The sequence below is a fragment of the Schistocerca cancellata genome, chromosome 5 (assembly GCF_023864275.1).
Source record: "Schistocerca cancellata isolate TAMUIC-IGC-003103 chromosome 5, iqSchCanc2.1, whole genome shotgun sequence".
Taxonomy (NCBI): domain Eukaryota; kingdom Metazoa; phylum Arthropoda; class Insecta; order Orthoptera; family Acrididae; genus Schistocerca; species Schistocerca cancellata.
This window is the reverse complement of record NC_064630.1, coordinates 625,032,656-625,048,891: the sequence shown is the minus strand read 5'-3', so window position 1 is coordinate 625,048,891 and position 16,236 is coordinate 625,032,656. Positions and strand designations below refer to the sequence as shown.

Here is a 16,236-nt window from a genome sequence, read left to right as displayed (position 1 = left end):
GATTTTCAGGTTGTGGATAGCAGTGAGTTCCATAGGAGTGATGTTGGACTCACTGGGAGGGATTTAGGAAAGGAAGGTGAGGCCAGGTTGGAAGTGAGGAATGTCTGAAAGATTACCAGGCGACAACTATGTGGAAGGGAAGGTGGATCACAGTTGGAGGGAGGTAGGAACTGTTTTAAACAAGGTCCAGTGTTGGGTTTTGGTGACTGTTATCAGTAAGGTGTGCAATGAAGAAATGTATTTGCTATAGAGAATGAATAGAGAGAAGAAGGTCCTTTACAAGTCTGGCATGGATGAACTTAGGTTTAGGGCTAAAGGTGAGGCATTCATAAAGTACTGAATCCTTTTCAGGGGTCAGAGTTTTGGCAAGAAGGTTGACAACAGTGTTATGGGATGGATGTTCAGGAGCAGTGTGTTTCATGGAGTGTGGAGCAAGTTTTTGGGAATGTGGAAGCCAAAATATGTCAATAAGGCATGGTTGAGGAGCTACGAAGGGTTGGCTGTGGGGTGAGGGTGGTGGGTGGGTGTGTGTGTGGGGGGGGGGGGGGGGGGGTTAGATAAGTGCGGTAAGCTTTTTCTTGGCTATAGACAATTCAGTGTGGGCATAAGACAGGAGTAGCTCAACAATAGTGTTCAGAAAGTTGTAGTCACAAACTAAATGTGTTTTGCAAAAGGAGCAAAGTCTATGAAGTATGGTTTGACCTTGGATTGTATGATTCTGAAGGACCGGAGTGGGTAGGGTGAGGGACTGATGAAACTGGAAATGGTCAAGGCTCTTGGAGTAGAATATGCAACAGCCTGAGATGCCAGTTTTAATTCTAGGCCCATTAGGTGGGATACCATATGCCAGACAAGATTTCAGAAAAAGGATGTGTGATTGGAATTTTGCTGGGGCAAACAAGAATATTTTGGTGGAGGTAGAATGAGCAAGGATCCATGGTTGGATGGTTGGTAGATAAAAGGAGTGACTGAAAACATAGTTAATCAACTACAACCTCATCATCTCATGTGTCCTTCCCTATGCCGTCCCCACCTCCATCTGCCCAGGCAACTGCTATCAACAGTTGATAATACGTCTTACTGTGGCCATGAGTCTGTGTGTGTGTTCTGGTGTCTGTGTGGTTGTGTGCATGACTATGTGTGTTTCTACAAGAGAAAGCAAGTATGAATAGTTTTCTGTTGTGTGTTTATACGTGCCACACATGAGTCATCTATAAGTGAGTTGTTACCTTTCCTTTATTTGACATACCTTTTCGTTAGTTATTTGATGTACCCATCTAAACTTCAACATTCTTCAGTAGCACCATATATCAAAATCTTCTATTCTTTTCTTATTTAAACTGTGTATTGCTCACGTTTCATTTCTGTAAAAGGCTTCACTCCACATAAATGATTTCTTTTTACCTAGAAAACTTTTCGTGGTATTCCAGTTGTGATGGTTTGCCTTTTTTATTTCTCCATTTGTTGTCCTCGGTGTTGACGTACTGTGTTGTGGTACTGATTGAAAAATGGGGTGTGGAGGTACAACACTACTTTAAATAATGTAGCTGACAGCTGCACAGTTGTGTTTCACAGTAGTTTACTTTCATTGTTCACAACGCCCCCCCCCCCCCAATAATACACAGTTATATATGGCCAGTGCACTATTATTTAAACTTCCCATAAGCCTCATTAATAGTTTGCAGGCAAACCTCCACATACTGCTACAGTAGTTTACTATTGTACATCTATGAGCAGTAAAAACCTAACCACAAAGTTCACAGTTCTTGAAGAAAAGAAAGGTATGTGTGGAGTAGACACTGTCATTGTTTTAACACACGGCATAATTGTGTAACACTTATTTTACAGTTAAGTTGAAGCCTTGTTGTTCTAACCAACACGGGTTTCTCGCCTGAAACTTGGCCGTGGACTGACTGTCTCGGGACCAAAAATTGAGCCCTTATATATCCTCACAATAATAGGTACTAAAACTACACATTGTTTGAAGTTAAATTTACAGAAATTACAATAAAACTTAACTCATTAAATTAACTGAATACATAAAAAATTGGTTCTTTTTAACAGTTTCTTTTACTACAAGGGTTAAGCCGAATTATTTGTTTAAATCATGAAATTAACATATATAGTTATGCAAACAATACTTTTGACAGAACTGTGAATTATTTTGGAATTAATGAAGGGCTGGCTTTGCTAACAAGTTTTTGAATAGAGCCAAATAGATCCTTTAAGAATACTATTAGTTGTTCCTCCAAATGTTTATAATTAGTACAGATTTATATTTGTTTATACGTCAACAATAGAATTTAAGTTATGAAGTATTTACTGATTTCACCCTATAACAATAGTATTAACTAGGAAAATAGTTGAAATAAATTAGAAAATCAATTACATACATAAAACTAAGCACAAAATTAGATCTGGTTTTATGTTCTTTAAAACTGAGGGCCAACTTTTCTCTTTTATGAAAATGCAGATTATACACACATATGTTCATGCTAATTAGTTAAAAGTGAAAAAATGAATTTTAAGGAGGCAGATGGCAAAACAAGAGGGGAAGTAAAAATATCCCAGCTTGCTTCGTCACACAGTCTAAATTATATATCATCTGTACTTCTGCCATTAACAGTTATTTTGTTGTTCATTGATTCTGTACAAGTATAGGTAACGTTTTGCTGTCTGTGTTTTATCCCTGCTACTTTCAGAATTTCAGAGAGTATTCAGGTCAGCATTGTCAAAAGTGCTCTCTAAATTTATTAAAGCAGTAAATATAGGTTTGCCATTTCTTAGTTTATCTTCTAAGATAACTCACTGAGTCATTATTCTCTTGTGTATTCCTGCATTTCTATGAAACCTGAACTGATCTTGTACCTTATATATATAAATAATTTATGTCAGTATTATGGAACCATGAGTTATTAAACTTGTGGTTATGGTAATACTCACATCTGACAGCACCTTTCTTCCTTGGAATAGGAATTATTACATTCTTCTTGAAGTCTGAAGGTATTTCACTGTCTCATATATCTTTCATACCAGATGGAATAGTTCAGTAACAGCTCCAGGGGGCTCAGTAATTCTGAGAGATAGTCGTTGGCTTTATGGGCATTGTTTGACTTTCAGTGCTTGGCCAGATTCTTCCCAGACTATCATCTCTGCCATCTCATCTTCATCTTCATCTTCACCCTCTTCCCTTTCTATAATACCACCTTCAAGTTAATTTCCCTTGTATAGTCCTTCTATATACTCCTTCATCCTTTCAGTCTTCCGTTATTTGCCTTGTACAAGCTTGTCATCTGAGCTTTTAATTTTCAAACAGTTGTTTTTCTTTTTTACAAAGTCTCTTTAATTTTCCCATAGTCATGCCTGTACTCCCTTTTATTTCACATGCATCCATTCTTGCTTTGTCATTTGGCACTTCCTGTCATTTTTAAGGTGCCAGTATTCCAATGTGCAGTTTTATGTTTTCTCCTTTCACCAGTTGTATATAACATGTCATTTGTTATCCAAGGATTTCTAGCTGATCTTGTCTTTTTGCCTGTATGATCCTCTACTGCCTTCACTATTTCTTCTCTCAAAGCTATTCTTCCATCTTCTATGGCATATCTTTCCTCTCTTTCATGTAATTTTTGCCTAATTTTATGGTTCTTTCAGTGTATCCAGGCTCAGTCTCCTTAATTTCCTACATTTCTGCAATTTCTTCAGTTTTAATCTACAATTCACAATCAATATGTTATGGTAAGAGTTCACATCTGCCCCTAGACATATTTTACAGTTTAAGATTTACTTTCAAAATCTTTGTCCTACCAGTATGGAATGTATTTGAAAACTTTTGGCGTCTCCAGGCCTGTGCCATGTATACACCATCTTTCATGATTCTTAAACCAGTGTTGGCAATACTTAAATTGTCCTCCTCTTTTGTGATTCTTAAACCAAGGTTAGCAATGCTTAGATTGTGGTCCGTGCAAAATTCTGCCAGGTGGATTCCCATTTCATTCCTCTCCCTCAGACCGTATTCTCCTATTTTTCCTTTCTATCCTTTTCTTCTATAAAATTCCAGTCCCCCATCACAATTAAATTTTCATCTCTCTTAACTATATGATTAATTTCTTTTATCTCATTGTACATCCCTTTAATCTCTTCATCATCTGCTAAGGTAACTTTCATATAAACTTGTGCTATTGTTGTGGGTGTTTGCTTTATGTCTGTCTGAGTTACAATTACACATTCTCTGTGCCTTTTTTGGTAGTTTACTTGTATGTTTATTTTATTATTAATTATTAGCCCCATTTCTGCAGTACCCCTATTTGGTTTTGTATGTATAACTCTGTCTTCACCTGATCCAAATCCTATTCTTCCTGCACAGCAACTGCATTTTTAAATTCTCTAACCTACCTACTCAGTGATGTGGTCTAACTTTCCATACTCCAAACTGTAGTGTGCAAGTGTGATTTCTGCTGATGACAACATCCTCCTGAGAGGTCTCCACTTGGAGATCTGAATGAGGGGACTATTTTATCTACAGAACATTTTACCAAGAGGATGCCATAGAACAGAGCTAGAGAATTTAATGATTGTAGATTTCCTTACTTTCAGTAATTTACAGCACCAACATAGCAAGGCTAAGTGGTTAGTATTCTAAGACTAGATCAGTCAGTTATCCAGAATCGTGCCCCTGCTACTACTATAAACACCACTGCCTCTCTTTGGGAACCACAGGTTAGTCTAGCCTCTCCATAGGTACTTCTCTGATGTGGTTGCACCTATGGCATGGCTATCAGTTACATGGAGGTGTGCAAGCTGACATACCTTGGTGAAGTCTACGGTTCTTGTGAGAGCTCCTGGCTGCCACTGGGTAGAATGAGTCCTGCATGAGGCATTGCCAGGAGGCTGCATAGCAGTCAGTTTATTAATTAGTGCGTAATTTTTATCAGTACTGGCGTGTCTAAGCCAATAATGCCAGTTTTGTTCAGGAAGCATCTGCTTTGTTTATGACGCTTGATTATATGAAACACATGTAATTTCAGTTTTGGCTGGTAGTGCCTAATTTACTGATTTCTTCATATTGTTGTGTTGCATAACAACTTAATATGTGAATAAGGCAGAAATGAAATACAGCAGAAACCAGTTCCTGCTCAGCTTATCAATATCCACTCCTACTACATTTTCCTAGTGATACAGCAGAACTGTCACCATTTCTTGTCATAGCGTTGAAATAGGATATTCTGTTTTTCTGCAGAAACCTGGAACATCTGATGTAGGGCCTAAGGAAGTATTGTTTTCGCTCTCTATTGATGCTTTGTGGACATCATGTTGTAGTAAGGAAGAAATGAGGTATGAGGATCATGCTCAGGTATTAGCAGTTCAACATTCAGGTTAGGTAGAGACTTTGAGACTAATGAGGTGACAGCACAAGCCATGGAACTGACCAAGTAGGAGCAAACTTGTGTATCATTCAGAAAACTGTCCATTATTCTGAAACTTATACTTGCATCATGCTTTAATAAATAATGAAGTTACTCAGCTACAAATCACTTAATTCCAAAACTATGTTGAATGCATTTCTGTTGGGGAAACTATGCCCTGCTGCAGAAGATCCTAAGTTGCCTAAAACTAAGATTGTTATTACAACATTCTAAAATTAATGGAATTCAAGAAATATGTTCTTGTAGAGAGGACTGTGGATCACTGCCTTGTTAAATAATTGTAATTGATTTTCCATGATTTTTTTCAAAGCCTTTAAGGTGAATGCTTGGATATATCCTAACAATATGTCATGACTGTCATTTTCCTTATATGCTGATCATTTTTAGTAAATTAAAATTCACATGTTATAGAGGCACAGTCATCTGAAAACAGTTTCTATTTAAGTCAAGAGAGAGAGAAAGTCTCAGAAGCTTAGTTATTGAATGCTAATTGGGGACTAGAGAAATATTCATTGTCTCATTATGATTTCCTTGGTTTTCTGATGTAAGATATCTCTCTTTCATGTTTATTGATGTTACTTTACTTCATTGTCTTTTTATCTTTCCTGTAGAAATTTTTATTAAGTGTAGCATCTCATTTTATTTTATTTTACTTTTTTTACATGCCATTTAATTTTCCTTTATTTCTATTTCTCTCTTTCTAGCCGCCCTCCCCACACATGCCAAACACAAACCCCTGCCACCAGCATCACCACTGCCACTTTTATTTCTCTGGATTCCAGCTAAAATGCAATTTTTGTTTTTTTTTTATGAATGTCACATTGTGTTTTGCCTAGTAATTTTTCTATTTCTACTGGATTTTTGCAACAATTTACTGCTAAATAAGGTTGAACAGAAAAATATTTGAGAACAATAACCCACATCTGTTCTTCATTCATTTACATTAAACATCCTGTTACTTTATATGTTTCCAATAACTGATGTGGAGACTAATCTACCCCCTTCCTGCAATCATTTTGTGTTGTGAATCAACCCTCTGGATTTTCAATCTCTCTACAGGAAAACTAAAGTACAGCATACAAATTGTGAAGAGATATCATGAAGACATAAATAAAGTTGTGCCACTCTTGAAAATACCTTTCCACAAGCTGAGAATAATAAAAGAATATGCTCAGAAGGATGACTTGCATTTATCTGAAGGAAGCCGCATCAAATATCTGAGTGATAAACTGCAGGTAAATTTTATATAATAATTTGAGTCGAATTGAATTCCTGTTTTTTCTTTCGTAACCATTCATTCCCTGTATGTGTTTTGTTTTTCAGTGCCCACCATCTGTTATTAGTGAGGCCTTAGTGAAACATGATGTTTTACTGTCCATGCCATTTGTCAAACTTCAGACTGTAATGGACCTCATGCTTGGTAAGCTCTGAAAAAGTAATCTGTCTAATCTATTTTTATGCTGTCAATATTGTGAAAAAGATAGATTGCTATTCACCATGTGACGATGTTGAGTTGCAGATAGGCACAATAATAATAATAATGGCTGTCAAACAAGTAAGCTTTCAACCAGAAAGGCCTTCATCAGAATTTAAAAAGAAACCCACCCACACACACACACACACACACACACACACACACACACACACAAGGCCTTCATTGGAATTAGACAACACACACACACACACACACACACACACACACACACACACAAGGCCTTCATTGGAATTAGACAACACACACACACACACACACACAGTCTCTGGTTGTCGAGGCCAGACTCTGGTCATGTGTGTGTGTGAGTTGTCTTTGTAGGGGTTTGTGTGTGTGTGTGTGTGTGTGTGTGTGCGTGTGTGTGTGTGTGTGTGTGTGTGTGTGTTGTCTAATTCCAATAAAGGCCTTTTTGGCCAAAGGGTTACTTGTTTGACTGTCTTCTTCTTCTTCCTTGGTGCCTATCTGTGACTCAAGATCACCCCTATATGTTGAGCAGCAATATATTCTTTTTGTAATATTGTCATTATTCCATACTGGATTTCCCTTTGTTTACGCTGAACTTTTTGGGGAAAATAAACTACTCTCATCTCATTTTGTGTGTTGTTGGCTTAGAGTACCAATAAACATTGTAAATAATGCTTTCATAAGAAATGAGAGTCATTTTTCACTGAAGATCACGGGATTCATAAAAATAGAAAGTAAAAATACATTGTGAAAAGTATCTTTTTTACGTGGAAAAGAATGGTTCTTTTTATTTCATTAAACCTTCAAAAGGGTTAATAAATTTTATCTTTCAACATAATGTCTGGAGAAGTAATTTATTTGTGTACATATTAATTTATTGTTTTACCATTTAAGATTAGTAGTATAGGACTTGTCAAATAAATTACAGAAATATTTACACCTGGAAGAAAAGAAATGTGTACAAAATTTTGAGTGATCTGGACAAGGATGGAATAGAAAATAATCTGTGACTTTTTAATGGAACTATCAAAAAAATGTTGATTTTATGTATGGGAAGTGCTGTGATCTGTGTCACAATTACTAGCTTTCTACTCAGTACTGAATGGATGATGGAATAAATAGGAGCAGGCATTATGGTGCTGTTGCTCATTGCAACAACACTGCCTATTAATCTTGAAATGTTATCTACCATCGTCTTACAAAAATTGTATTAGTTTGCACAAGTGGGTATCTTGCTGCAGATGAATGGTCAAAATAAATGTTCCTGACGCAAAGATATGCTCAAAGAATTTCCTTCTAGAGGACTGCATGTGGGATTAGAAAAAGTGAGGTTCTAGGTCTGTCTCCAAAAAAGACACAGAACCTGAATGCTGTCCTTTCACAGAAAGGACACAATTTTGGAGATGACACTCAGAAAACTGCAAGAGATTGTATCAGTGTCAGAGAGAGATGATAAACTAATTTCTTCCTTTTGTTAAATGGCATTAATGAAAACTTTCCTGAGTTAAATCTATCTCTGTTTGTCATTATGTATGTGTGATTCTTGAACATTAAATATGTCATTTTTGCACATGTTAATGATTGAATGTTATTGAGAATCCATAAGTATGTTCTTAAAATTTGCCTTTACGTGTAGGCCATCACAGGAACAGAGCTCCACATGGATATGAAATCTGTGTGAAAAAATGCTGTTAAGCTTTATATTCATTAAATATAGCAATTACTGCTTATCGTATATAGCAATTACCACTTCTCATTGCCTAAATTTTTTTTACTGCAATTGCAGTTTTGAGCATTTCTCATTTTTAAGAAAATCCACAAATGCAAACGGCATATATGCAACATTCCAATCATACGTCAAATTACCTTCCTAAAATGCTAGAAGAGCTGCTCTTCTTGCTATAATTGTAGCCAAACAAACTTCCAAAAATCTTCTTAAAATATTCTCCCAGCTTTTAAATTGAGATCGTATGCATTTCTCAGGGAGTCATCTTATTTTTGGGATAATTTATGTTGAACACACGTTGTGTAATAGTTCAGTAAAAATAATTTTGTTCTCTTCAGCACATATCTCACAGCTTGCTCAATGTGACATAAGAGTAACTGTGCTACTGTTCTAATACTTTGGTGTAAACTTCCAGTAATATTCAGCAATCTCTCTGAAATATGAAATGCAACTGAAAGATCAGCATTATGTTGATCCATCATAGATTGTATTGACTTCTTTGCAAAATCTAGTAAATGGTTTATTAAAAATATTGTGAAAGAATTCAACAACATGTACATTACATAGTACCTGTACTATCCTGTCACAATATGTAGGTTTAAGAAATAAATTTTATTTGTGGATAGCTGAAACTGCTTCTAAGCTTTCAAATTTCTTGCTCTCATATCACAAACAAAAGCTGTGATACATCCCGCTACCTCTCATTATTTTGTTATTGTTCTTAACATCTCACTGGTCATTGTGATGTTGACGTCATATACTAGCTGCCTCCCTGCCCAAATATGCTAAGGCCCATTGTCACAGGAAGTATCATGTCAGAAAATGTAATTACGATATTATCAGCATTAACTTTATTATTTGGTTGAGAATTACACCCATGGTAGAGGCAGGTGACCATTCCGATTTGACACAACTCTGAAATATGGAAAGGTCTTGATCTCACAGCCAATGGGCTTGCAGCAATGGTAACACCCTTTGCTGTCAGGTCATCGAAGCTAAATGCTGTCAGGCTTCAAATTTAGGGCTGTCCAGGTCAGCCAAGTGGTGTTGGCAAGTGGGGTGTACTCAGCCCTTGTGAGACCAATTGGGGAGCTCCTTAATTGAGAAGTAATGCCTCTGGTCACAAAAACTGACAACAGCCAGGAGAGTGGTGTGCTGACCACATGCCCCTTCATATCTGCGTCCACTGAAGCCTGTCAGCTGAGGTAGACACAGTGGTCAATCAATACCATTGGGCCTTTCAAGGCCTGTTCAGATGGAGTTTGGTTTTAGTTTCTTGATCTCACAATTATGTGTTAAGTGTTGTGCACTTCAAAATTTCATCTTGAGATAGAATATGTGAGATAAAGTACAAAGGTAACAAAATACTAATATAAGTATGCATATTAATGATCCATATACAGAATTTTCAATTACTATCATATAGCAATGTACCTTTTCCTTATGTTATTGATATCCCAACCTGAAGTTTCCAAAGTTCAGTTATTATCATACTTACATTTAAATCAAACTTCAGTAAAAGGCTCAAGAAAGTCAACACATAAGCTGAATGTAATACAGATATAATCTTAAATAGGCATATTTGACAATGCCATTGTCTGTTCGTAGAGAACTGGTGCCGAACTGACTGTTGTGATTAAGCTATCTAAAAATTTTAAAAAATGCCAAAGAATTTAAAATTATTTTTTTATTATTAAAAAGCGTAGTCCTAATTCTACATCCTTAGCCATTTTACGCATGGATGTTTGTTGCCCTTGCACATCTACTTCAAGCTTTACTGTTATATGGCCCGATATTATACCATTAGGCGTTTTAGTTAAAAAAAATAAAATCCTTTTAATTGTAATACTAGCTGCTATTTTATTTCAAGTTGTTGCCACTTATCTAGGCACCTAAATGGTTCTGTTGTATGTCATTTATTATACGGTTGACTATTGTAATATGATTATGTTTGGTCATACCCATGTAACATTTTAGCTTGTGATGGTTGTAAACTCATTCTTTCAAAACAATAAATAAAGCCATATTTGTGTTACTTGGATTGGTTTTGTGTACTACTTGTTATTACATGAGTTTGGAATGGTTTCTATGTATGCAGTCTTTAAGAGCAGTTCCATCAGGTGTAGTCATTATTGATGTCATGCTACAGTCCCTGAGTAAACAGCTTATTTCGGCAGTGACCACTTTGTCTGCTTCAATTAACAGATAGGGCACCATTGCACCAGTCTATACACCAACTTTTCCTCCTTATGATGATTCAGCTGACAATAGTTAAGCTTATGAAAAAGAACTCGGACGACATTTTTTGGTTTTCGGTGTGACAGATTCAAATTTGTGGAAAGCCTTATTCCTCTCGTGGGTTCCACCTAAAGTGTATCAATTACTGCATGAGTTTGCCTGTTTACAAGAATGGGCAGCTCTTACTTTTGATCACATATGCAGTTTATTGCTCAACTACTATCACAAATGAATGCATGTCATAGCAGCACGAATTGAATTCTACCAATGCTGCAAGAAATCAAAACGGTCATACGAGGCTGGGCAGCCAAACTTCATGGCCTTAGCCGTAGGTGTCAGTTCATTACTGATGACTGTAATGACTCTTACACAGACTGTAGGATGTGCGACACAATTATCTGTTTAGTTCCAGACAAGGAAGTGCACCAGAAGGCAAAACACCCCCTTAACAGAAGTTTTGCAAATAGTACAATCATTTGAAGTTTCTCGGGCAGTGCATGATGAAATTGAAGTGTGGGATGATGTGGCAGTAGTGTCACAAAATGTGTCCACTAGAACAACTGATAGCTTGCACGAGGAAGCAGCGGTGGCATCTGTAAACATGACGGCCCAGAGCTGAGTTGACCAAGGCCAGTCCAAGCAGCTGTGACCACCACAGCACCAGGGCAGCATTCTCTGTTTCTTTCCTGTATTGTCGAGCATGAACGTTTGGGATGCTGTAAGCAATGGGCTACTTGTAATGCTTGCCAGAAGAAGGGTCACATGGCCTCCATGTGTTGTTCCCTGAAGGTTGCTCAGGATATGGACATGGATGTAAACTGTATGACTCCAAGCTTGGCTATGGGTTGACATAGATGCTGCAGTGACATTATTGAATTCTCAAACCTATAAGAGTTCAGGCTCGCTGCCGTTGACACTGGTCACATGGAAGCTGGTCAGTCGTAAGAGACAGGACAGTCCACTGTTGAGTCAATTTATAGCATCTGCGTCTTACAAGTCAGTGGTTTGTTCCTTTACACTTTTGGTGGCTGCTGATGCCGGTGTTGAGAACTTGTTTGCTATGGATGCATTTCAGGCATTTGGATTTTCTGTCACCCGATGCAGTGCATGTTTTGTCTGATCAGGTACTGTACTCTCAGTTGTAAACACTGTGTGAGGAGTTTTTAGAGTTGTTTTTGGAAGGTATGGGGTGTCCTGCAAATTTTTCTGCTCATATTTCTTTTAAATCTACAGCACAGCCTCATTTTTGCTGTGTATATCCTCTTCCTGTCACCCTGAAAGATCATGTGAAAGCAGAATTGAACAGACTTCACTCTTTAGGGTTGGTGCAACCTGTTGTGGCTAGTGAGTGGTTGCCTCTGCTGGTTGCAGTTCAGAAGCTGTCGGGGAAACTGTGTCTCAGTGGCAACTTCAGTAAAACCATCAATGTGCAGTCGATCATGGATACGTATCCTCTCCCACATGAGGAGGAACTGTTGGTGAAAATATTGGGTGGCCAGTACTTTTCTAAACTTGATTTGTCTGAAGTGTATCTGCAGATTCCTGTGGACAAAGAGTCTTAGTAAGTTCTAGTTTTGAATACTCCTTTTGGTCTCTATCAATATTTACGCCTTCCTTTTGGTGTGGCTGGTGCCCCTGCTATTTTCCAATGATTTTTTGAGCAATTGACTATACCAGTCACGGGTTGCATTAGTTATCTGAGTAATATTGTTGTCGCAGGCTCCTCCACGGCCGATCACTTGAAAAATTTGTGCACTTTTTTCTGCTCTACAGTCCCCAGGTCTACGGTGGAGCCTTGTGAAATCTCAGTTTTTTTCCCAATGTTTTATTGTTTATTTGGGGCTCGAGGTCTTGCGGGATGGGGTTCACCCTCTGCCAGACCACATCTCTGCTGTTACATCTGTGCCTCATCCCTTGTCTATGAAGGAGCTTCAGGCCTTCCTAGGGAAGGTAGCCTACTACCATAAATCCCTGCCAGGAGCGGTCATATTGGCCCTCCTGTTGCATGCCTTTTTACGCAAGAATGTACCTTTTTACTAGAGCCCGAATTGCTTTTCATATTTTGAAATCCAAACTATTCTTGGCCCTTTGTTTAGTTACATTCTCTCTGGACCAGCACATAGTTTTATCAACTGACACTTTACAGTATGGCCTCGGTGTGGTCCTAATGCACCGATATATCGATGATTGTGAACAGCCTGTTGCTTTTACCTCTAAATCTCTCACTCCGGTCCAGCAGTGTTACCCTCAGGTGGAATAAGAGGCTCTTGCCATTGTCTATGCTCTGCAGAAATTTCTTTTTTGTGTGGCTCCAAGTTTCAATTTATTACTGACCATAAATCCTGGGTTTCCTTGTTTAACCCTAATAGTTCCTTGCCTAAGAAGGCAGCACACTGCCTACAATGCTGGGTGCTCTTCTTGTCTCACTACAATGTTTGTCTAAACATGCCAATGCGGGCACCTTGCCCCATCTTCCTGTGGGTCCTGATCCTGGTTTTGATCATGAAGAAATGCTTTGCTTTCACACCTTCATATTGGCACAGTGGCTGCAAACATGGGTTTCCCAATTATGAGCTCACGCATAGCAGCTGCTGTAGCCATAGACCCAGATCTCTGTGAGGTGGTTTGGTTTGTTCAAAAGAGCTGGTGAGATAAACACTGAGTCAGGCTTTGGACACCCTCCCCAACTATTTTTCTGTACAGTATTGACTGCCTGTCTTTGATGGTGTTTTGCTGTTTTCTATGGAAGATCTCACTCCCAGAGTAGTCATTCCTGCCATAGTACAGTGCGAGGCTCTACACCTTCTCCACCAGGAGCATTGGGTAATTTCCCACACTAAATTGTTAGCTAGGATACAGTTTTTTTGGCCAAGGGTCAGTGGCAAAATTGTCTGTTTTGTCACGGTTTGTGAGCAATGTGCCCGACATCAGGCAGCTCCGAGGGCGTCTTTGTCCCCTGGCCCGCACCATGCCAGCTGTGGAATGCATTCATGTATGCTTTGCAGGTCCATTCTTGAATTCCTATTGGCTGTTGGTTGTGGATGATCATTCTCCAGTGTGTGTCAGTGTCAGCTGAGGTCACAATTCATACGCTTTTGAGGTTTTTTTTCTATTGAGGAGTTGCCTTGTCCCTTAGTTTCTGATATTGGGCCCCAGTTCGTTTCTCACACCTGTCAGTTTTTTTGTTCCTCTCGTGGCATTCATTATGTTATGGCTCCGCCATTCCACCCTCAGTCAGATGGTGAGGTGGAATGACTAGCATTTACATTCAAGTCCCAAATTAAAAATTTGTTGTGGATTTTTCGCTGTATGATGCTCTCCTCCATTTTCTGAGCACCTATCTCTCTATGCCTATGGGGGAGCACAGCCCGGCTCAGTTGCTTCACGGCCAGCAGCCACACATGCTCTTCCACCTTCTGTGGCCCTGTGCCGCGCCTGCCGTGGTTGGGTTTATCTGTCTGCCTTGCACCGGAATCGCCGGTGTCGGGGTGGGGGTTTGATCATCAGCACAAGTGGATACTAACCACTGTTGTCCACTGCTGTGGACAGCTTCTTATTGTTGTCTGTATGGCCAGTGGGCTGGTGGTGCACCACTTTGATCAGGTGTGCCCCTGCTCGCCACTTGAGGCTACTGGCTTGTGTGTCCAGCCACTGTTGCTACAACTGGCCACTGCCTTCCGCCTTGAGCCCATCATTGCCGGCTGTGGAGGCACCACTGTCTCATTGGCATTGCAGCACCCTATGGTTTAAGCTTCCCAGCACTGGCCGCCAGTTTGTGCCTGGCCTCGGGTCTGTCACCGTAGCCTGCTGTTCCAGTCGGGCTGACTCCATCAGCTACCTCACCATCATCACCTCAACCCTCTCCTCCTCTGCAGTGGAATCTGCTTGCTGATGATAATGTACTGTAACACTTCTGTCACTAAATGTAACTGGGTTTTCTCTTTTGATGCTAGTCCATTGTCAGGATGAGCATTCTAAAGCATTACGTCAGGGTGAAAATACTAAATAAATTAATTTTTCTCTCTTAACAACATGTGGGCAGGGTGGATTCTTCCTTGGCTCGGGTATGAGGTAGAATGAAACAGCATTTTTACATGAGATAACTTTTATTGAAAGTTTTGTATAACTGTTTCCTTACTCGATGTTCTGGCTCGGAGAGCGGCAGCTGTGTCATTTGTGAAGCCTTCTGCTGCGGCAGCGGCGGCGTCTTGATTATGCCTGGCGGTGTGTATCTTGTGTCGCCGTCTCGCCCAGTTGACTGGAGACGCGCATCGTGCTGTGGCCCGTTTAATTATTGAGAGCGAAGTTGTGCATCGGACGGTGATACCTTGGATGTGGCGTCCCAGTGTTTCTCTTCTCTAAGCGACCGCATGTGTTGTGCATCGGCTAGCGGAGCAGCACAGCGGGGGAAGGCCAGTGTCCCGGACTCGCACAACGGACTCCCGCTTGCCAGTCTTTGGCTGTCAGATCTTCATCCCAGCTCACAGGTGACTACTGATGTGAGGCCGTCTCCTTCCCGTCCTCACGAGTCACCCGGGTACGTAAAAATCATACTTCAAATACCTTTTAACTTCTGTCTTCTGGCGCCAAGGCTGCTGCTTGCTATTCCATTACAGCGGCGGACTTGGTGCGTCTGTGCATGATGTAGTCTCTTCTTGCATGACGGTCTTCAGCACCGAAACTGACTGAAAACCACTGCTACTCTTCTTCTCGGGCCCACTGCGTCTCGTGTATTTATTCACTTCAGTTCACTGGAGGTGAACGACTTCACGGTCATTGCCTCTTCTGTCACATTGAAAAGCTTCTCGAAGAATCTTCTTAACGTCGGTCATTGGCTCTTGGAATGTAGGCGAGGGCCTTTGATCACATGTGACAATTGAGAAACACATGAGCCGGTCAGGCGATGCCCTTACGGATGAATTGACAGCTTTCGCTTATGTGGGGAGGGCGATGGCCTCTTCTGTCACGTTGAAAAGCTTCTCGAAGAATCTTCTTGACGTGAGCCGGTCGGGCGTTGCCCTGACGGCTGAATCGACAGCTTCTCCTGAACATGCTATGCTGACTTGCAAGTGCCGGCCTTTGCCACTGCTGCTTTGTCTGCTGTTTCCCAGTGTGTAATTCTTCTAAACTAAACTAAGTTTTTCATTTATTTTCTAATTTCTACTTCACTTCACATTGATTTTACCTATCTTAAGTACCACTCAACAGTACAGATGCTGATGGCACCCTTGTACCCAGAGCTGTCGCCAGGCAAAGCATGGCACATCACCCTGCCCCTGCCATTGGCACCCACTGATGGATGTGCCTCTTGTTAGGCATCTCCTCCATCGCCTGGGGGCCCCTCTTCACACGAGTTATGTGCTGTATCGTACTGCTAATGCTTCGAGTGTGAA

The 16,236-nt window shown here is 39.9% G+C and overlaps 1 protein-coding gene across 2 annotated transcripts in view; it reads left to right on the top strand.

Moving 5' to 3' along the window:
• Nucleotides 1-16,236, top strand: part of LOC126187443 (transcription termination factor, mitochondrial) — a 61,185-nt gene that overhangs the window by 13,446 nt on the left and 31,503 nt on the right. For both annotated transcript variants that reach the window (XM_049928523.1, XM_049928522.1), the window contains 2 exons: nt 6,483-6,658; nt 6,747-6,843. In XM_049928523.1, the coding sequence (XP_049784480.1) occupies nt 6,483-6,658; nt 6,747-6,843 (273 nt within the window). The remainder of the gene's footprint in view (nt 1-6,482; nt 6,659-6,746; nt 6,844-16,236) is intronic.